Source organism: Neophocaena asiaeorientalis, unplaced genomic scaffold (assembly GCF_003031525.2).
Source record: "Neophocaena asiaeorientalis asiaeorientalis breed wild unplaced genomic scaffold, Neophocaena_asiaeorientalis_V1.1 scaffold141, whole genome shotgun sequence".
NCBI lineage: Eukaryota > Metazoa > Chordata > Mammalia > Artiodactyla > Phocoenidae > Neophocaena > Neophocaena asiaeorientalis.
Window position 1 is genome coordinate 2874498 of NW_020174267.1, and position 22491 is coordinate 2896988.

Genomic DNA, 22491 nt, shown 5'->3' on the forward strand with positions numbered 1-22491 from the left:
AAAAAAAAAAAAAATAACCTCTAGGAACATCCACTTGAAGTTCAGAGAGAAATCATTAACTAATTATTGACTTAAACATCCCCAAATCAGGAACTTGGGCTGAAAATCAACCAGGGCAGATACTCTGGTTTCTCCTGACGTGTTAACAACACGCTGCTCGGTGGCACTGCCTTCTCCCAGCAGCAGACCCAGAGGCAGGAGTCCCCATCGTGAGGAGCATGACTGTATTTGGAATAATGTCTGGATAAAGATTCTTAAACACAATAACAAGTCTAAAATAGACTTTCCAGGTGTTCAAGAGGTTGAAACATTTCCCCGTGTGATGCAATCTATTAAAATGCAGATGCAAAAAAGAAATGAAAGGAAAATATTTCCAGAACAGAGAACTTGATTTCATGACATCTTTCCATTTAACCACAGTATTTTAATAAACTTCCACTCAAAGTGCACTTTGAAGCTTGTCAGACGGACTTTCTATCTATATGAGGGGGAAATTTTTAACAGAATGATCGTGGTTACCAAGAATGAAAAGAACACTCAACAGATCATAGTTGATTTCATGATAACATTACTTATGGAGAAAATGTCATTGCTTATGTTCTAACTACTGTCAAAGCATTTGTTAACACACTTCTAAAAAGCCCAGAGAGGACTTCCCTGGCAGTCCAGCGGTTAAGACTCCATGCTCCCAATGCAGGGGGGCATGGGTTCGATCCCTGATCGGGGAACTACGATCCCACATGCTACAACTAAGAGCCCACAGGCCTCTGAATCTGTATCTTTTCTATATTGAATTGTAGAATATTAACACTAGATTAAAAAAATAATAATAAATAATCCACTGTCGGCAATTTTTTAAATTTGACAACGCCTTGAAGACAGGACTTTTTGCTCCAATGCTTGGGACCACAACTGACAACCAGTAAATGACCTATAAAATGGTCATTTTGATGAGTAAAAAAGCCCCAGTTAAAAGTGAAGTGACAGTTCTTCCAAAGCTGTGTTCTAGCGGAGCAGGAACGCTGCAACATCTCCACCTACATCTGAGCTCCCTGTCTAATAACAGTTTACTAATGTCTACTGACATTTTAAAATGGTTGAATTCCCCCTCTTTACTTCTTAAGGGACTGCAGTTTATAAGGTAAAACTACCAGGTATCAAATATTTAACCCTCTTATGTGCCAAGATTCGTCTTCAATGCACAACTAAACCACAGGGAAACGTATTAGGTGTTCGACAGTTTCATTTCCGTGACTGACTGGCATTAGGAGAACTTGGAACCTTGCATAGTCTGGTTCTATGAGCCGCAGCTTCCAAAGGACAAATATGGGTGGTTTTTTTCTTCATGCCATCAAATACCAAAAACAAAGTCCACCATAAGTAATCTATTACAAATTCTACTTTTGAAAATAAACTATAAGGAAGAATTCAATGTAATATAAACACCAAGTGTTCTTTCAAGACTGTAAACTTCCATTGTTCTTCGAGATCATGGCATGGAGAGATTCAAATACACTCCTGAACACCCTTTCTTCTATCCAGTCAACAAATACTTACTAAGCAGCTACAGTTGCCCAATCCTGATTTGGAGGCTTTCACAGTAACACCACAGATATACTCTAGGAGGGTAGAGAGCACAAGGCTAACAGAGGAGACAGGCAGTCAATACATAATTACCTAAATTATAATTTACTTGTACTTGTGAAAAGTACTATAAGAGATTAAAAACATAACTTTATGGGGGCTTCCCCGGCGGTCCAGGGGCTAAGACTCCAGGCTCCCAATGCAGGGGGCCCGGGTTCGATCCCTGGTCAGGGAACTAGACCCGACATGCCACAACTAAGAGGCCTAAGAGCTCACACGCCTCAACGAAGATCCCGCACACGGCAGAGAAGATCCCACACGCCGCAACTAAGACCGGCGCAGCCCAATAAATAAATATTCTTAAAATAAATTAATTAATTAACTAAAACATAACTTTATGAGAAATGAAACATTGCTGGCTCAATGTTATTAATATTTGGATTTTTTTCCATTCTCTTCATGGCAAAATAATAATAATGTTTAAAATAAAGGGGAGGCAGGGAAGAAATGGTAACAGAAGATGAAGGCTCCAGTTAGAAAATGAAAATCAAACTTCGCCCCATGGTGTCATAGGAGAGCTTTGAAATCAAATCTTTGAGGGGAAAGACTTGGCCGTAAAGCAAAACCATATGGAATTTTCAATCCAGGAAATTGATATACTTAATGTTTATTGTTGTTGAATCCGACCTCGAAGAACTATTCCAGTTTCTCTTGAAATAGCTGTACAAAAGCAATGAACTGTGTCATAAAACTACTTTGATGTATTTTCTGACTGTCACAAACAGCTACAAGGTTGAAGTAATAGTGTGTGTGTGTGTGTGTGTGTGTGTGTGTGTGTGTGTCTGTGTGTGTGTGTGTCCGGGGAGGCAGGTGTTGTTAAATAACAGTATTTGAATTAAACTTACACTTGGGCCTTCCCATCCATGGGTTCCACATCCTTGGATTCAACCAACCATGGATCAAAAATATTTGAAAAAAATCCCAGAAAGCTCCAAAAAGCAAAACTTGAATTTACTTATATAAGTAAAAGTATAAGTAATCTAGCAGGGATTTAAAGTATATGGGAGGATGCGCATAGGTTGTATTAGGGACATTGAGCTTACTCAGACTTTGGTATCTACAGGGGTCCTGTAACAAACCACCCCAGGAGATACCAAGGGATAACTGTACTATAATTCATACGTCCCATAAAATAATGCCAAATTACTGAGCACACTAAGACCAGAAACTGGAATACAGCAGTGAAGTCCTGGGTACCAAAGACTGCCTGGCTCCAATTAAGCTGAAGGTTGAGACAACACATATTAAAATGAAGTGGAGAACTCCTATATCCTATGATATCGGAAAAGTTTTAAATGCAATCAAGTAAAATGTCATCCTTAACAATTTCCGGAGACAGTACCATTAGCACATTGAACAAGGTACAAGCTTCTCAAATCGTATCTTTTTAACATTTTATTGGAGAACGACAGTGCTTTCTCTGTTACTAAATTGTCCGTATTTCCATGTATGATTATTAACAGAGAAAAAAAATGGATAAAGAGTAATCAGAACATTCTAATAGATTTAAAATGTACACCAAAATGTTGCAATATTTACCAGGTGTAGACAAGTGCTATAATAATCACCTTTATAGAGATTACTGACAAAATAACAATGGTAATCAAATATATGTAACTATTTAAACTCGTAACAAAGGCTTCTATGATACTATTAGCAGTAAACGCACAACACCCATAAAATGTGACTTAATATCACCCTGATAAGACTTTAAGTACATATAACCATTGTTATGTGAAAAACATTATTTTTAATATGTCACAACCCAACGGGATTTAATTACCACACCTACTTCAAACTATTAGCTGTTTAATTGAAACCTGAAAAAGTAATATTTATGTGGCCATTGAGAATCATTATGATTGATGAAATCTTTTGTGTTATTCCCATTATAGTCACTTGCATTTGTTATTTTTAACAAGGAAAAATGAAAGGGGAAATGTGTGTTTTAGTTTTGCAACAAAGCTTTTCAGATGATGACTAACTTCTTCCTTTGAACACAAAAAGCCTCTTTAACTAATGTACATATAAATATGTTCTCTACAATGTGCACTAAGCAAAGAAAGGGAAGAAAAACAAAGGACAGAATTAAAAGCAACCTAGGCAAGATGAGTACATGAAAGCTGTCAGGATAGTTGTTATTCTTATTCTCAATTACTTACAGCTCATCTGCTCTCAAGGAAGAAAAATCATAGTTTCTTTTAACCATATCCACAACAGATCTCACTTGAAAGGAAACATAGCAAGTGATTTGGCATGAATGGGCGTATTACCAATTTTCCAGCATCACTACTGAATATTTATGTCGGTGACGAATGATGACACTGGTGAAATATTTTAACACGAAGCCTTGCCTTGTAAATCGTCTGAATGATGCTGTGTCAAAACAACACCTACCATAAATCAGAGGTTTCAGGACCAGTATTTCTTGTTCTAACATGCTACCTGCTCAGCAGAATCACTTGTGTGAACAGGCATAGATTACTGTGTGCTAAGCAGAGCCATCTTACCTCCTAACTTATAGAGCTATAATTTAACAGGCCTATTATCATCAAGGTAATTTTGACAGTTCTGAAATATTATACTTGTTAAAAATATGCATTTAGCACTAACCTCAGTGGTCATTTGAACTGAATAAACAGACAGGTATCCCTGCAATTATTATTCTTCCCTACGGATGACTCTTTTTTCTAGCAAGGCAGTGGTCTGTTGACAACCGATTTTATAAATACTAGAGCAAGAGGGTTATTCTGATAGTACAAAAAGCTCACCACGTTGCTTTCAAATCACTTTTCACTTCTTCACAAGTTCATTAGCAACTTGTAGTGGAGGCTAAGGACTCCCTTTCCAGGTTAAAGAAAGGGCAATAGTTCAAACCTCCACTACCCTCCTCCTCGCTCCAACCCTCAATTCCTACATGATGCACATCCTAATTCGGGGTATTTTACATGCGTGAAATCTGCAGAGCCTCATTTCGCACTCAGTCAAGTTGGAAATATTAATCCTTAGGGCAATTCTAGAGTTCTGATTACAGAAGATAAAAGAATATGTCTTCTCTTAAACTGTAGTGCTACCAGAAGAATAAAAAGAACAAAAGAAATTAGTACTTTTTCTCTTTTGATAATGCGTTAGCTCTAACTTAACTTGATCTGTAAAGAAAAACTAAAGATATACATTTGTACCTTTCTTTTTACACTGAATGCATAAATAAGTGAACTAACACGTGTGCGGCACACTGCAGAAAAATAAGTCGCGTGAAATGAACATACTGGCCACAATCCAATTAACTTCGCGTTTCCGTAAAAGAAGAAATACAACATCTAGCAACGCCGGTGGCACAGTTTCTTAGAGCCAAATTAACAAACTGACAGAAAATAAACAATTATTTATCCGGAATCCATTACACTCCAAGCACTCAGCCAAGTGTTTTGTCACAAGGATTAGGCATGAAAAAGCAGGACAACTATCTTCTCATCTTTTCTCCAAAACAAAGGGTGAAATTCTAGACACTTGATAAGAATAAAATATTTCTGCTGACTCTGATGGCATGGATGAAAATGGAAGAAACTGTGTGGTCATGTTTCTTACAAAACTCATGCTTGACTCAGGTCCTACAACTGACCATATTCTACCCTTCAGGAATTAAAATATATCCAGTCAAGACGTCAGCAGCGGGGCTTCCCGGGTGGTGCAGTCGTTAAGAATCCACCTGCCAATGCAGGCGACGCGGGTTCGATCCCTGGTCCGGGAAGATCCCATCCCACCTGCCACGGAGCAGCTAAGCCCGTGCACCACAACTACTGAGCCTGCGCTCTAGAGCCGGCGTGCCACAACTACTGAAGCTGGCTCACTTGGAGCCCATGTTCCGCAACAGGAGAAGCCACTGCAATGAGAAGCCTGCGCACCACGACTAAGAATAGCCCCTGCTCGCCGCAATTAAAGAAAGCCGGCGCGCAGCAACTAAAGCAGCCAAAAACAAAAAAAAAGTCGGCAGCAGTCTATTCCAGTTACTAGGGTACAACACATAAACTAAGAAATCCCTGGCAGTCCAGTGGTTAAGACTCCGTGCTTCCACTGCTAGGAGGGCAGGTTCGATCCCTGGTAGGGGAACTAAGATCCTGCATGCCGCCCTGCGCAGCCCCCCCCAAAAAAAACCAACCAAACTTGTTATTAAAAAAAAAAAAAATTAAAATATATCCAGTCAAGACGTCAGCAGCGGGGCTTCCCGGGTGGTGCAGTCGTTAAGAATCCACCTGCCAATGCAGGCGACGCGGGTTCGATCCCTGGTCCGGGAAGATCCCATCCCACCTGCCACGGAGCAGCTAAGCCCGTGCACCACAACTACTGAGCCTGCGCTCTAGAGCCGGTGTGCCACAACTACTGAAGCTGGCTCACTTGGAGCCCATGTTCCGCAACAGGAGAAGCCACTGCAATGAGAAGCCTGCGCACCACGACTAAGAATAGCCCCTGCTCGCCGCAATTAAAGAAAGCCGGCGCGCAGCAACTAAAGCAGCCAAAAACAAAAAAAAAGTCGGCAGCAGTCTATTCCAGTTACTAGGGTACAACACATAAACTAAGAAATCCCTGGCAGTCCAGTGGTTAAGACTCCGTGCTTCCACTGCTAGGAGGGCAGGTTCGATCCCTGGTAGGGGAACTAAGATCCTGCATGCCGCCCTGCGCAGCCCCCCCCCAAAAAAACCAACCAAACTTGTTATTAAAAAAAAAAAGAGAGATCTAAATACCTTGTTTGAAATGCTAGATATTTCAGGACAACAAGAGTTTACTGTTTCACACATAATAAACCACAACAGTGTTTTTAAAATTCTGTATCAATAGTACAAAATACAAAGACTCAAGACATAAAAATGTAATTTCCAAGAAATCTTTAATACAAAAAAAGCAGATTTTGCAATAACGTGCCCCTTACATTATAGCTCTGAAATAATGTAGATCATGCTGCCCTCTTGTGCCAGATGTAGAAAATAAAACAACTTCTGCCTGTTCAACGGAAACACAATTTGGATTCAAAATAGTAATGATCTCTAAATTTCTAACTGATTTACTGTTGACCTGAGATTTTCGTTACCTGTGTATGAAGATCTGATACAAGTGAAACGCAGCTTCGGTGATAAAAGACAAAGATTGGCTAGGAAGAGGTGGACGCAGCAAACAGCGCAGGGACACAGCCCACATCTGCAAAGGCACTGTACCATTCAAATCCAGTTGCAATCAAATCGCGTAAGAAATGTCGGGGCCCCTGGAAATGTGTGGCACTTCAATAGACACACACAACACCATTACTAAAATACATCAAAGGAAGAAAGCATAGCAGAGAGATCGGTGAGATAATGGGAAGGTAAGAAGAAAAGAGAAAAAAGAAACACTGCTTTTGCCATTCTAAGGAACGGATTATGAAAGACCAGTAGGCAATAAGGTATCCAATTATATAAACAAACTAAGTAAACTTCATGCACCCAATACAAGGATTCAAAATGGAGAGTAACATAGCCACTGGAGCTTAGAGGGATGGAACCCTCTTTAAAATCGGCCTCCTGGAATGTTAAACTGCAGGCAGAGAAACTATGCTATACAGAAGAACCGCACACTTGCCAGGTTGACTCTGCCCTTCTTCTTAAAATACAAGTACGTGAACTTGGGACTTTGGTAGGACAACCCGTGTTTCAGGAACTTCCCCTGGAGGCCTGGTTCTTAGCATAAGTGCAGAGCGCCCGAGTGTCTATCAAAGTTCATGAGGATCTGAGATGAAGCACGAGAAGGGAGACAGGACATCTGGAACATTCCCACCAATGGATGAATGTATAAAAGGCATAGTGACAATCCAGTTCAGGGTCACTGAGAATCTACTGGCACAAGTGGGCACTGGAGACAAGTATAAAGAAGGGAACTCTGGAGAACTGCTTGCAAATCCCAGCCAGACTGGGGATGGGGCAGATCCGATGGGCCTCTGCCTGGAGTTTCCAGCTTCCATCAGTCACCATGCCAACTCTACACACCGGCCAAAGTCCTTCCTCTCCCTCCCTTTTCTAACTCTGGGAGGCTGTCAGGATCCTGAACTCACAGGAAACTTACTCACCCCTGGGGTCTCCCAGAGAGTGTGCTCTGACAATGGAAGGATATGCTTCCTGATCGCTCCATGCTACCTGGAGAACATACTCTGGAATTCAGGGGCCACAACTTTATGCTGGGAACTTGGATGCATTAAATGCAGATATTTAATGCAACTTAAAAGTCAAGCATGTCCATCTCTCTACTGTAGAGGGGAATTTTTAAAAATATTATATAATTATTAGGTTATACACCATCAATATTATTGTCAACCAAGAGGCATAATTCTTACCCATGTAAGAATCTGTACTTTTTCCAACTGTAAAAAGTACAAAATTTTTATCCAAACAGAAAAGTAAATTCGATCACTTAAAATTTTTAATTAGAAAAAGTTTTCATCTTCCACTAAAAGAGTAAATAAATAATTCTTGGCCCCTAAACCTTTTGGGCAAACTTGGCCTATGTTTGTAGTACTTATTTGGGCTTCTGTTTTCTTGAAGGAATGAAGTCCTGCTAATAGATACAGGAGGGGGAGGCAAGATAACACTGGTGTGCTGGCTGCTCTAAGATTAGCGACCTCAAAGATTTAAACGTGGTCCCAAATCCTTGAATAACAAATAAACCAGCGTCTGAGGAAGCCTACAGGTCTTGAACATGAAGAGCCTGGTTAACTGTGGTCACCAGCACTCAGAGGCTGTGATAACAGACATCCAGTCCCACTTACTGCTCCCAACTTTATGGCTGTAGTTTTCACATTAACTGAAAAAGTGGAGGGACTTCACAGCCATAATAGCACATAATCCTCCAATCACTTTTGCATTATGATGACATAAGAAGATGAGATCTGTGCGGGCCTCTGCCGTTTACCGTCCTGTGCCCTGCACAGTGCCTGGACTAAACAACACGTGTTGAATAAATCTGCACGACATGCCGCCCTGCACAGTCTTCCTGAATCCTCACGACAGTCTTGTGAAACAGGAGGGGCAGCAGGTGTTCCCATTTCACAGGAGGGGATGTTCCCGGACACCATGTATTCACAGTCACTAAGGTTCATTAGGCACTGACCGTATGCTAAGCGCTGTGAATGTATTAACCTAATTAATTCTAACAGTATCACTATATTAATAAGTGTGTGAATAGCACCCCCATTTTACAGATAAAACTGAGACTCAGAGAAATTAAATAACCAACACATAAATATTAGTATCACGTTAACGGACTGTTACTATTAGTAACTAGCACCAGAACTGAACCCAGGCAGCTGGCTCCAGAGTCCATACGTTTACAGCAAGGCAGACAACATCCTGCCTTGAGATTCGCCTGCTCAGCAGTATGTATCTGCTTTGGCCTTGGTCACCTAGCTAGCTGATGGCCAGGCCAAGGCTACTCCTGTCCTCCCTCCAGCCCACATCCCTGCCTTGAAAGGTACTGTCAATCATTGCCTGCAAAAACAAAGCCACCCTGGGCCTCACCACAAGTCGAACCAAGTGAACAGAGAGGGCATGTATGCTGATAAACTAACTCTTCATAGGAGCCCAGGTCAGGAGCAAGACAGGTCAAAGGCCTGAGGGTGGAGGAAGCAACCGCCGATAAACCTCCAGGGACACTCATATCCAGAAACTTACTACTGAAGCTCCACCTACTATGTACCACAGAGCCTCTTACATGTCACCAAAAGTCCAATGTAAATTACACAGTTAATTTTATTGAAAAGGATGTTTACATTTCACTAATCTTGGGTTTTAATTAATTTTTCATTACCATTCTAGGTAAACCTCATAGTCACGGCACATGCCAGAGCTCTGTGATTCCACAAGCGGATGGGAAATGAAAGAAAGAAACACACAGCCTGTCGTGTAGAGATTCATTATAAGAAGGTTCTAGCAGACAACCTACCTTAACAGAATATAACACAGCCAATATTTTAGCAACTAGCCAAAAATATTTAAATATATTTGCATCAAATGTAGGGTGTTTCATTTGCCACACAACAAATCGGTTCCTAAATCATTCTGCAAAGTGAGCATACACTTATCTTTCCACACACACATAAACTGGAATAAAAGCTTATATGCCTCTATATTCAGATATCCATCCTCTCGTAGGCGAAAAATAGCAGCAAAGCTTTTTGTAGAAAATGGATCAACATGCAGTGATTTTCTTCCAAGCATCTCAAATATCAAACGTAATCAGGCATTAAGTGTGATAACAAGACATATTTACTGAGAAACTTGGGTGTCTGACTTACCTGTTGGGTTTCTATCAAAGAACAGTACTGGAGCTCTCAAAATGGACTCGAACATTTGGTTGTGCAAAGTTTGTGAAGAACTAACAAGGACGTAGAAAACCAACAGGGATCTGGCGATGCCAAAAAGGACGGCAGATACAGTTAACCCTGAAATAGAGAAACCACTCAGCACAAGATCTCTGCCTTTTCTTCAAGGATGCTAAACCATGCCACACAGCTTATAAAGATATTATGTAAATACTTTATTCCATTAAGCATCTGGATTCTGAAAGAGTTGAATGCATTCACAAGGTACATTTAAAAAGAATATAAAAATCATGGTATTCCTCTCATTAAACAGAAACCTCATGGGGCAAAACATCAAGTGTAAAATAAAATTTCATTCAAGGATTTCCTAATTCAATTATACATTCTACTAAAAGCTCAGAAGAAAGATAATTTTAAAAAGTAGCTGATGGTCCCTTCTTCACATTTGAAATCTTACTAATTACAACATGTCTCAATCTAATATTGTGATATGCTTTGGTAACAGCATGTGAATTAACAGGTAACAGGAGAAATGATTTACTACCATTTCCTTGTAGACAAAGCCCAAGTATCTTTAAAGAATATGACAATACCACATTAATTTTCAAGCAGAAAATCTAATTCTAACTAACTGAATTGTAAGAAAAATACAAATTATAATCATCATTTAAATTCCGTTTTGTTAGCGATATGAGTACTTACTATGCACATAAAAATTATAATACCCTCCCCTAAGATCTTTTGAACTCACAATGCTAAATAAAATAACTTCTGTAATAAATATTCCATCAAGTACTTTTTCCCCTTTAGATGACCCAACACTTATTTAAACCCTGAAAACCGCTCAAATTCCTGGATTCCATCAATAGGCACTTTCCTTAGCCCACCATCCTATATGAATGTATAACAAAATCCCTTCCTTCTTCCTTTAAGCCCTCACAGTCCACCAACTGAGAAGGTAAACAGCTAATGGACTTAGATTTCTTAGCAAGAGATCAACGAAATACACACAAAATTTCAGTGAGTATGTTCTTACAAAGATAACTCACTCTATCTTTGCAGAAGGCTTGCGTGAGTATTTCCTGTGGGAATATTTAAAATTTTAGATGAGGATTTCCTTTTAAAAGCTACATATATTCTAGGCACTCTTGTGAAAACAGACAGCCATGTTAATATTAGCCCGGCAAGCCAGAAGTTAAATTAATCGCACAGTTGCGGACACGATAACATTGTGATCTCAAGGTAAGAAAGACTCGGAATCCTAATTCCCAGACACTGGATTTCTCCCTGCTTAGCTTCTCTCTTAAGTAATTAGTGAAGCCCAAGAGATGAGCAATGTGGCGAAGGGGAGTTTTGCATACCTACAAGGGAATAATGCTTTTATTTGGGGGCCCTTGCTGCCAGAGGATTTCATCCAAGGTCCATAAAAGCCAAGGTTTATTCAGAAAGAATTGGAACAATCCGAACCACAGGGTGGGGATCCGTTTCTAATGCTCTTGCCCATCCATATAATGAGATAAGATTTAGCTAAAGCAACCTATTAGAATAGACAATAGCCACATATTTCCAGTGGCTGGTTTTCTGAATGTGCAATCCTGGTTTAACTTCCAAAATCCAGTACAGAGCAAATTAAGAGTTTTCATTCAACCTCTCTCTTCTAGTAGATTTTAAAAATAATTATTCTAATTAATTCACAGAATAAATGCGACTCAGACTCTTAATCTGTTAAGACATTACTGAATTACTCCTGGAAGCCCTAGTTGCTCACACAGGCTCATTGTAAGCACCTCAGACTCTCGTATAATAGACCAGATGATTCAATTTTACCTGAGTAAATTCCTAAGTACCGGTATAAATCGAGTTTTTCAGTTACATTTCCTTGTCCATTAACAGTGACATTCAGGGCACTCTGTTCATTCGCCCTACGGAACAGGGAAGAAAAAACATTATGCAATAGATGGAATTAGGTAAATACAAAAAATAAATTAACCTCGATTTAGGGGTCATGTTTTATGCTGGAAAATGGTTCCCAGCTCACAAGGCCCTGTGTCTGTCTACCTTATAAAAATTCGATTTGAATCATGACTTACAGTTCTCAAAATTGTCTGTAAGGAACCCGCTAAGGGTCAGACATCAGGAGAGACCATGGGAGGGTCGCACCCACCAGCAGGAACTTTAACTTTTCTTCAGGGAAACTATGTGCGGATCAGACGAGGAGGCTAAACAAGCCCCATCCCACCCGCCCCCATGACTGTGTGGGAAACTGAGAATTTGTGTCAATTTTTTAGCACTTTGGGTCAGACCAGGAATCACTCACCAGTATGAAAGCCACCAATCCTGAAGGACGTAGGCAACCTGGAGCAGGAAACAACAATCACTCAAACACTGACATTACTAACCCCCTCAAAACCCCACTCACTAGAATGGGTGATGGAAAGGCTCCAGAGAACGGAGACGGTCCTTCCAGCTCAGGTCAGGGGCAAGCCCCACATCCCAGATAACCACAGGTCAGGGAAGGGCATGTGACATTTTAAAATCTTTAAAAGACTTCGTATTTTTCCTAGAATCTCTCTGTCACGGACACACAACACCCAGTAAGTCTCACTTATTTTGCTCCGCACATATTAATGCTTTTCAGTGCAAATCCTAGTGGACTGCAAAATACAGTTAATAATTGTATAAATGTCAGGATTTTTCAAAGGAAAAAAGCTTGACAGGTACTGTGATGGTCAGTTTTCTGTGTCAGCTTGGCTAGCCCAGTCTCCAGTGACTCAATGAAACTCTCATCTAGATATTGCTGTTAAGGTATTTTGTAGATGTGGTTCACATCTATCGTCAGAACTTAAGTAAAGAACATTGCCCTGAACGGTGTGAATGGGCCTTCTCCAGTCAGACGAAGGCCTTAAGAGCAATACCTGATGCTTCCTGGAGAAGGAAGAAATTCTGCCTCAAAACTGCAGGGTCAGCTCCTGCCTGGGGTTCCAGCCCGCACACCTGCCTTTCTGATTTCAGATTCACCCAGCTAGATCCCACAATCTCATGGAGTCAGTTTTCTGAAATAAATCCCTTAATACACATATTAAAAATAATAATACAGTAAAATAAATAATACAGTATAAAGAGTATTATAAGTGTCAACCTTAGGGCACAAATCAAAATAAATGTCCTTACTTACCTGAGCTGCGATGTTTACTGGAATAAGGAAAAGGATGATAAGCCAGTGAGCACCGGCTGTGAAGTAATTTTTGTAGGCCTTAAAACCAACTTTTCCTTCCAAACGGCTCTCCTCAGATAGTGTAACCTGTATATTCTCAGTCTGGAAAGGAAAGGCAGTGAGAGACAAAAATATAAATAATGAACCCTAAAATTTTTAGAATTCAACAGTGACCTCCACTGCAAAGCTGTGGGGAAAGAGACACAACTTATATGCTGATAGGAGTGTGCAAGATGGCCCACCTCCTACAGAGAAAGGTGTGGAAGTATCTAGCCAAACCATGTATGCATTTACCCAACCATGCTACTTCTCGGAATCTATTAGATATAAGGAATACCATTTGCACAATGTTCTTGGGGACCTTTGCTTAAATTAGAACACCATGATTGATAGCCCCCTTACAACATAACTGATTAAAGTATAAATGCAGAAGCTTTTTCCAAAATAATTATACAAAATGTTATGTAGCTAAAGTACCCCTCTACTTTATTTGTGTCACTCAATTATAGAAACATAAAACAAAGTGTGGGTTCAAAATATTAGTTAAATAGAGTAAACTGAGTTCACACTGTGAGCTGGAGACATGTGAGTTTGGATAGCAGGGGAACAGCATATGATCCAAATCTGTTTGGTTCCTGAATTTCAGAGAGGGATTCCTGAGTTTGGAATGTGAGCGACTAATCTGAATACTTATCAGAATCATCCAGGCTCCCGGGTTTGGATAGTGAGGGATTGGATATCGAGGAACACCTGTGCATGTTTCTAAGGGCGATCTAGTGCATTTCTGCATTTCTGTCTGGAGGACTTAGAATACATTATAGAGTCACATGGGCTATGGATGTCCTGGGCTCTATGCTGGCCACTGGAAATTCAAGGTGGATAAGGTGTGGTTCTCGGTCTTGAAAGATAAGAAAGACAGACAAGAACTAACTCCAAAGTGTCTACTATGTGTCAGGTCCTTTGGACATGCTACCTTTGGCCTATCGCAGGCCATCTGACAATGGGGAAAAATACCACCATCAGTCACTTGCACTGCCAGAACATTCCAACATGTAGGAAAAGTAGCTGATTTAATGTAAGTCATAGCAGGCTGGGTATGAGGGCTTCTTCAAATTAAGCCTCTGGATGAACAAGGGAAGCCAGGGTCTACCAGAGCAAGTACGATTTTAACTATGGTAACATGAAGAGCTCTAATGTCAATATCACATGCATCCTGGAATTCATAGCAGTAGACCCACTACTGGAGTCCATAAGATTCTCGACCCTACACCCAAAGAACTCTAATCAGGCTTGCTCCCTGCATACTCTTTTAATTCTACCAATTCCACGGAATAAGGCCTAGGCAACTTAGGATCTACTTTGGGACAAACGAAGATGTCAAGAGCGGAGCAGACTGATGGTCCACAAGTCCACCGAGAGCAGACAGACCAGCGCATTTGCAGGATGACAAACTCACATCTTGGTCCTCTGGAGCGGCATCTTTCAACGAGGGTCTGGAAGACTGTTGAGACCAAACCGAGGACTCGGAAAAGGTGCGATTCCTCAGAGCTGGAGATCCTGGAACTGTAGATGGCTCAGTCTCCTCATTCTCCTTCTTTAAAATGGAACCAAAATCTATCCCAGATTTCAGGAACTCAGTGTACGTCCCCTTTTGCACCATTTCTCCCTAAAAGAACGATAAAGAATTTGAAAGGAATGCATTTGCATGTGATAATACTAATATAATGTAAATACTGATCAAGAGAAGTAAATTAATCTTAAAGTATGATTTTTGTTAAAAAAATGATCCTTAGATCTGAAATTCTGGTTAACAAATCCAGTTCAGTTCAACTGAACTGAGCATTCTGTTCTCTGCCACACCCTGCGTTAGGTACTGGGGGATATGAAAGAAATGTGTGATCGTGAATTTAAAATGCAGACCACTGACGTAACTCTCATGGGCATTTTCAGGGAAGCAAAAAGCACAGATGTTGGTGGGAGTATCAGTATAGTCTGTTTAGACAACATGGGAACTGACAGAACCCATGAGCGGCGTCGCGGCATCTTCATGGTCTTTACAACCTCCCCACAAACGCAGAAGTTACAAAATTCAATATTCCACCTGATAAAGTAGCTAAACAAGGAGGCCCTAAGACTGGGATGGCTCTAATGCCTTGGTACCCCACGCCACAAGCGAAAACTTGAGCCAGAACCAATGCACTTTAGTCTGAGAAAGAACTTAGGAATGAACAACCAATCACAAGCAGCCAGTCTTCCCCAAATCAGGCAACTGCTTCGACTACAGCCAGTCTAATAATTTTCTTTTAACACATGTGACACATCATTGCACAGTTTCCCTCACTTACAAAGTTATATAAAGTAATGTGCAGAAGATTTCTATTTTTTCACCATACAAAAAAAGACACAGCTGATTCATTCAGTTGCAAACAAAATGTGGAAAACCCCAGGATGCAAAACTAAACAAAGGAGGGCAGCTCTGGTTAAGGCAGTATGGCTGAGTCCCTCTGCTGTGCGCCTGAAACTATCACAACATTGTTCACTGTCTATACTCCAATATTAAATAAAAAGTTTATACATACATACATACATATATATATATATATATAACTAATTTTAAAACGAGAGAATAAAAAAAAAACTAAACAAAGGAGGGCATCTCTGGTGAAGGCAAGAAGAAGGTGGGCCAGGACCCCAGCTGATACCCCTCTCACCCTATCCCCTGAGGCGGGGCACTGGGGGATTCCCTCCCTTACAAAGTTATATAAAATAATGTACAGATGTTTTCACTATTTTCTGACCCCGTGAAACAAGACTCAGCTGATTCACTCAGAAGCAAACAAAATATTGGGCAAAACCCCAGGATGAAAAACTAATTAAAGTAGGGTATGTCTGGTTAAGACAGGTCAGGTAAAGAAGGTGGCCCACGACCCCAGCTGGTACCCCTCTCGTTCTATCCCCCGAGGTGGTCCATTAGGAGAAGCCCAGTGAAGCCTTTGGGTACCACCTGACACTGCAGAACTAGAAAATTATTCAGGATATATTGTGTCTTGCTCCACTTGGGAAGCAAAACGCATACACCTTCTTTAAGGAAATTACAACTTTCTACTTAGTTATCTGTAAGATGCACAGGGAAATGACTAGTGGTACATAGAAAGCAATTTTACTCTGCAGCCAAATGTTGATAATTCTGAAGGGACGGGGAGGCAGTCACCCCCTCACTGCTGTGAGAGAGGGACCAGACAAACAGTAAGGATGGACCCCAACTCACCCAAGGGTGCTCACCAGCGGATAACTGCTTGTTCTGACAGTACTAAAGCTGAGGGTGGTCTCCTCAGAACAAGCAATAAGGGGGCCCTGAAACACCCACACACTGGTTATTCTGGTCATCCAGGTTACTGACAATCACCGATTCTGTGCTCCTGGTACTGCTAATGCTGGAGCTTTACCACACTAGCATCGTGTCTCTGCATATGAAATTCATTATCCTCAAGTTGGAAGAATCTGAGCCCCCGATTTAGGGAGGAATAGAGGATCTGCATGTTAATACTCTTGCTTATGGCAGAAATTCATTTCATAAGCGAGGGCCTTTTGGGACAGACAAGGGTTCACGATGGAAGTGCTGAGGAACACAGGCAAACAAGGAGTGAAGCATAAAACCACCACTAACTCGGCAAAATTCTCAATAATCTCTACTCAACCCCCAAACATGTGAGTTGTTGTGCATTCAATGAATGGTGGCCCCCAAAAAAAGATATGTTCAAGCCCTAAACATGACACCTCTGAACATGACCTTATTTGGATACAGCTTCTTTGCACACGTAATGAAGGAAAGACGGCGTCATACTGGAGTAGGGATGCCTTAAATCCAATACAACTGATGTCCTTATGAGAAGAGAAGAGCCTAAGACAGACACGAGGACAATGGCCATGTGACATCAGAGACAGAGACTACAGTCCTGCAGCTGTAAGCCAAGGAACCACAAGGAAGGCCGGTGAACCCCAGAAGCTGGAAGGGAGGATTCTCCCCTAGAGCCTTCAGGGCGCACACGGCCCTGCCAGCACCTTGATTTGGGACTTGCAGCCTACAGAACAGTGAGAAGATACATTTCCGTTGTTTTAAGCCACCTAGTCTTCAGTACTTTGTTATGGCAGCTCTAGAATCTTCTCAACAATACCAAGACTTCTGTTTCTGCTGTTGCCCGTCCAGCGAACATTGGAGGAATCTTTTAAATCCCACCTCAGACCACATCACCCCCCTGCTCTGGACCGTCCAGTGGCTTCCATCCCACTTCCTGGCCCGCCGCCCATTGCTCAGAGGCCAGTGCCCTCCACGGCCCCCCCGCTCCCTCTCCTCAAACATGCTGGCCTTCCTGCCGTTCCTCCAACCTGCCAGCTCAGCTCCTTCCTTAGGACCCCCCTCCCCCAGGTGCCTGGATGGCCCGCATGTCCCTCAGTCCGGAGAGGCACCAGCTCCTCAGGGAGGAAGCCAGGATATCAGCCCCACCCCCTCTTTCATCACATCTGTCCCCGTAAGAATGGGAGCCCTGGGAAGGCAGGGCTTTGTCCTCCTGCTGCACACGATCTCACACGTATCAGACGCATAAAAAGATCTGAGCACTGAGACAAAGCAACTGGGTAAACCAGCAGAGTGAGCATCTCTAACTGGGGGTGCTCGGTTACCCATTTTAGGATTAATGAAAGATGCTCTTTAGGCAAACTGTATAACAAACAGGTGGATAAAAACATGTCTCAGTATCTCTAATTTCCAAATAATACACTTTGATTTAGGTTGTGGAAGGGGAAAATAAAAAGTTCTAAATCAAATACCATCATTATCCTTAACAATTTTCACAACAACACTGATAATTCAGCAGCTCTGCAGTAGCACTTTTACACAGTTTAGGGCTTCTGTGGCTTAGAGTGCAACAGGGATATTTCTAAGGGCTTTGGATCCATCCTCAAAGCCATGGATACCGGCTCTGAGAAAAGGGGGGCATAAAACTGAGGCAGAAAAGGGCGTTTACGAAGAATCCAAGGAGAGTGACCTGCAGGGAGGGCTGGCCTTCAACACAACTAAGTGCTAGCAATTTCCACAGACTTTTAGAAATTACTTACATCTTTCAATATCAGAATCTGACTTGCAGCTTTTAGGTACTGCAACTGATGTGTCACCAGGATTGTGATCTTCTGATACAAGGCTTGACAAATACACCTACAAATGTAAAAGGTACAGCATGCAAAAGCACATTAGTGGAGGTGCTCCAAATTGGAAACAGAGAATTTGAAAACATGAGGAAAAGACAAGAGAGCAGTCAAAGTTCTCTACTTCAAATACCAGTATGAATACAAATTAAATACAAATATAAATCAATCAATTCAACTAGGTCCCCAAATCAGCAGCCAGTTTGAATCTAGCTCCACTAAAAAGTTCTAAAAAGCAGTCCAGTGAAAGATGCACCAACCGCTAAGCTGTTTTTCCTGAAACTGATCTTAACAATTATTTACACAGTTCACAGTGGAAAACAATGGAGCAAAACTGAGATTCCAAAAGTTGACTGAATTAAAATACTAATTATTTTATACCTATGCTGAGAATGGGAGAAGAGTGATCTATGTCATATAAAAATGTACACATTTTTCGTAGACAGTTTCCTAGGTGATTGTTTATGACGTACATATTGACCCCCCTAAAAAAGTCACAGCTTCTCAGTAACCTTAGCCAGATTGCATTTTGTAGACATTTCTTCCCAAATAACATTAGATTGAAAACAAATGCCATCATGGCCTTGATCAGTCTCTACAACACTCCCAGTCTCATCCAGGAAGTAAATCTTATTTCATTTGCACTGAAAACTTTCTGAATGTGAAAATGAAAGATGAGAGTCCAAATGGTCCACATCACAGTGGAAGTCATCCAGTGGCTCAACCGACGCCAATTCTCTCAGCCAAAACCCCCTCAAATATTCAAACTTCAGTGTTGTTTTTTTTACAGTAACCCCTCAAACTACTCCACATTTTAAATGCAGACCCCTAGGGACTCAGCCCCAGGCTCATCCCAGAGGGGTCTACAACCCCTCTGGGGAAGCTAGTAGCCGGATCCAGGGCCCCGGTGACCACAGGCAGGGCTCCAGGCGTGTACTCTGGGTGCCTGAGACCCTCGCAGAGCAAATCTCAGGGACCTGGGCCACGGCTCAGCCTGCTGAGTGAGCCAGGTGCAGAGTCTGGAGGCAGCAGACTGCAGCTCAATCCCTCTCACGAGCCTGACAGCGTCGGACAAGCTACTAAACCTCAGTGTCTTCATCTCAAAACAAGGCCAATGACAACTCACCCACATGTTCTGAGAAATCAAACCACCAATCCGCTCAGTCCCGCCCGCACTCCTCCTAACCCACGAGCGGTCATGTGCTCTTGACTCAGGACAGAAAAGTCCTAAGGGGACACGCTGGACACTGGGTCTGTGATCAGAAGCGAGAGCTCAGGACGTAGACACATACACCATCGCTCCATTATGTCGAAACGGACTTATTTTTACCTTTTGACATGTCTTAGTTCAGATTTTGTACTAAATTTCTTGACCAAGTAAACACCTTTTCAGACTTAGCACTAAAGCTTTTCATGGAATTGTTTCTCCTAAATTCAAAATTATCTGTCAATAGCCACTGAAGGCAGATGTTAATCAAATCTAATGGGCTGCCATGTCCAAGACAGAACTACCCAAAAGTTTTAGAATGTTTTCTTCCTGTAATTCCATCACAGAAAAGGTAATATAAATAATTACAATAAAGTGATCAGTTGATGGCTACAAATTTATTCCTAATTAAGACTTTTAAACCAAATCTCTAGGAAAATAATCTATCTTCCAAGTTTTTAAGAGTAAAGATTTCCAAGACACACCATACAAAAATAATTGATTCAGGGATGAGTTCTTTAAGCATTATTCCTATATAAGGGCTGTGTTAACAGGGGGTACATCCCATAGCAGAGTGAATCAAATAAGAATGAAAAAGAGCACCTATCTACATTCACTCATTCATTCGACAGGCTTTGGTGAGATACCAGACACAGTCTTAACTGTCGAGCATACATCCACAGGTGAAGAAAGCAGATGCTACTCCACACCGTGAACAGAGGGACACACTGAACAAGTATAGAACATGCACTGTCGGGCCGTGATGTGTGCTCTGAAGGAAAAGCAAGGGGGGCTGCTGCCTTAGATGGGGGTGACACGGGAGAGCCCTGAGACTATCTGGGGGGAAAAAAACATCCTGGAAAAAGGCACAGCAGGTCCAAGGGTCCTGGGACAGAACATGCTAGGCTAAGGAACCTTCATGAATTCACAGCTTATAGCGGGGTGGGGAGGACTGATGAATGGTCAAGTGCAACCCACCGAGGGCTGTGGGAAGACAGAAGGGCACAGGCTCCCCCTGAGGGAACAGGAGGGAAAGGCAGGGGCTCTGGCACAGAGGGGGCAGTATCTACAGACAGACAGGTGTGAGAAAGGGCCCGTCACAAAGCCGGCACGGCTGGAAGCCGAGTGGGTGTGAGGGCCAGCTGGAAAGGCTGATGGGGGCAGATGGCAAAGGAGCTCGCTCTCCGTCTGAGGACTGGATCTGCAGTCTGAACATGTGGGGGGTCTGTGAGGGGCTGGAACAGAGAGGGCGAAGCGTGTGGACAGCAGCGTGGGCATCTGACCAGGACAGGCCCGAAGAGCTGCTGACGCGGGAGCCGGGGGCTCTGGTGACGTGGGGCTCTCTGAACCGAAGCGGGATCCACAGCTGGACACAGGTGAGACTGCATCAGTTCACCTAAGGCTCTAACCTTCTGTAGGTGAGAGAAGCCACTTAAGGTTTACAACGTATAGTTGGAAAACTCACAAACCTTAATAACCTTGGCTATAGATTCACGACTCAGGGAAACTGTTAATGGCAAGTAGAAGTGCGCTTCGTTCACTTTAATACAAAACGCTCCCCATTACTAAGCTTCGACACGACCACCATCTTTCAGAGCATCCTGTTCCATCCAATTTTCTAACTCGTTGAGAACATTCTCCAGTTGCTGCCGAGTGATTTCCTAAATTGCATTCGTGCTCCCTGCCCTAAGTTTCCCAGGGAATGTGGTTCTGATTAGCAAACGACCGTCTGAACAAGCTTGCTTCTATCAAGTGTACATCCAAGGTCATTAAACCCAACAGCTATAAATACTGCCTCTGTTAGAAGAACCTGGGAGAACTTCTGTGGTAATAAGCACCCTGGGAACAGGGAAGCTGAACTGCCCGTGATGCCAGGAGGATGGGGGTGGGGAACCTCTGTCACCGCACTGGCGCCCTTTCACTGAACCCATGACAAGCCACAAGGCACTTCTATAAGGGAAAACTCATCAAGTCACGATCAGGAGAGGGTGGGAAAAGGGGGTCAGATCAGAGAGCTGGAGGCCATGCCACGTGTCGGCTGCCCTGCTCTCGTGTTCTGAAAGATTCAGTGCTAACTTGGGCACTTTTTTTTATTGTGGTAAAATACACATAACGTGGGGCTTCCCTGGTGGCGCAGTGGTTGAGGGTCCGCCTGCCGATGCAGGGGACGCGGGTTCGTGTGCCGGTCCGGGAGGACCCCACGTGCCGCGGAGCGGCTGGGCCCGTGAGCCATGGCCGCTGAGCCTGACATACAGCTCAGTAGCATTCAGTACACTCACACTGCCGTGCAGCCATCACCACCACCGATCTCCAGAGCTCTTTCACCAGCCCAAAACTAAACGCAAGTAACATACAGACTTTGGTGGAACCCGCCCATGACCCCTGCTTCGTGGATGTGGAATCCCAGCTCCCAGTACCCAGAGCTCAAGGCTGCCTCACCCGTCTCTCTCTCACACTGCTGACTCTGCGAAAGCCTCTTTACTATGCTACTTAGGACTTGCTGTGAATCAAGTTTTTCCCGAAAAAAAATTCATGTTGACACATTATTCGCCAGTACCTTAGTATCCGGTGACAGGGCCTTAAAGAAATAATTGTTACCCTTAATTACGCTGGGCCTAATCCAATCTGACTGGGGTCTTCAGAAACAGAGGAGCCCGGGCTTCCCTGGTGGCGCAGTGGTTGGGAGTCCGCCTGCTGATGCAGGGGACACGGGTTCGTGCCCCGGTCTGGGAAGATCCCACATGCCGCGGAGCAGCTGGGCCCGTGAGCCACGGCCGCTGAGCCTGCGCTCCGCAACAGGAGAGGCCACAGCAGTGAGAGGCCTGCATACCGCAAAAAAAAAAAAAAAAAAAAAAAAAAAAAAAAAAAAAAAAAAAAAGGACC

At 42.6% G+C, this 22491-nt stretch overlaps 1 protein-coding gene across 13 annotated transcripts in view; it reads right to left on the bottom strand.

Moving 5' to 3' along the window:
- ABCC4 (ATP binding cassette subfamily C member 4 (PEL blood group)) overlaps positions 1–22491 on the bottom strand; it is a 215403-nt gene that overhangs the window by 92161 nt on the left and 100751 nt on the right. For all 13 annotated transcript variants that reach the window (XM_024755282.1, XM_024755273.1, XM_024755272.1 and 10 more), the window contains 6 exons: positions 18315–18411; positions 14656–14865; positions 13161–13301; positions 12303–12340; positions 11813–11907; positions 9959–10105 (listed from right to left, as the gene is read on the bottom strand). In XM_024755282.1, the coding sequence (XP_024611050.1) occupies positions 9959–10105; positions 11813–11907; positions 12303–12340; positions 13161–13301; positions 14656–14865; positions 18315–18411 (728 nt within the window). The remainder of the gene's footprint in view (positions 1–9958; positions 10106–11812; positions 11908–12302; positions 12341–13160; positions 13302–14655; positions 14866–18314; positions 18412–22491) is intronic.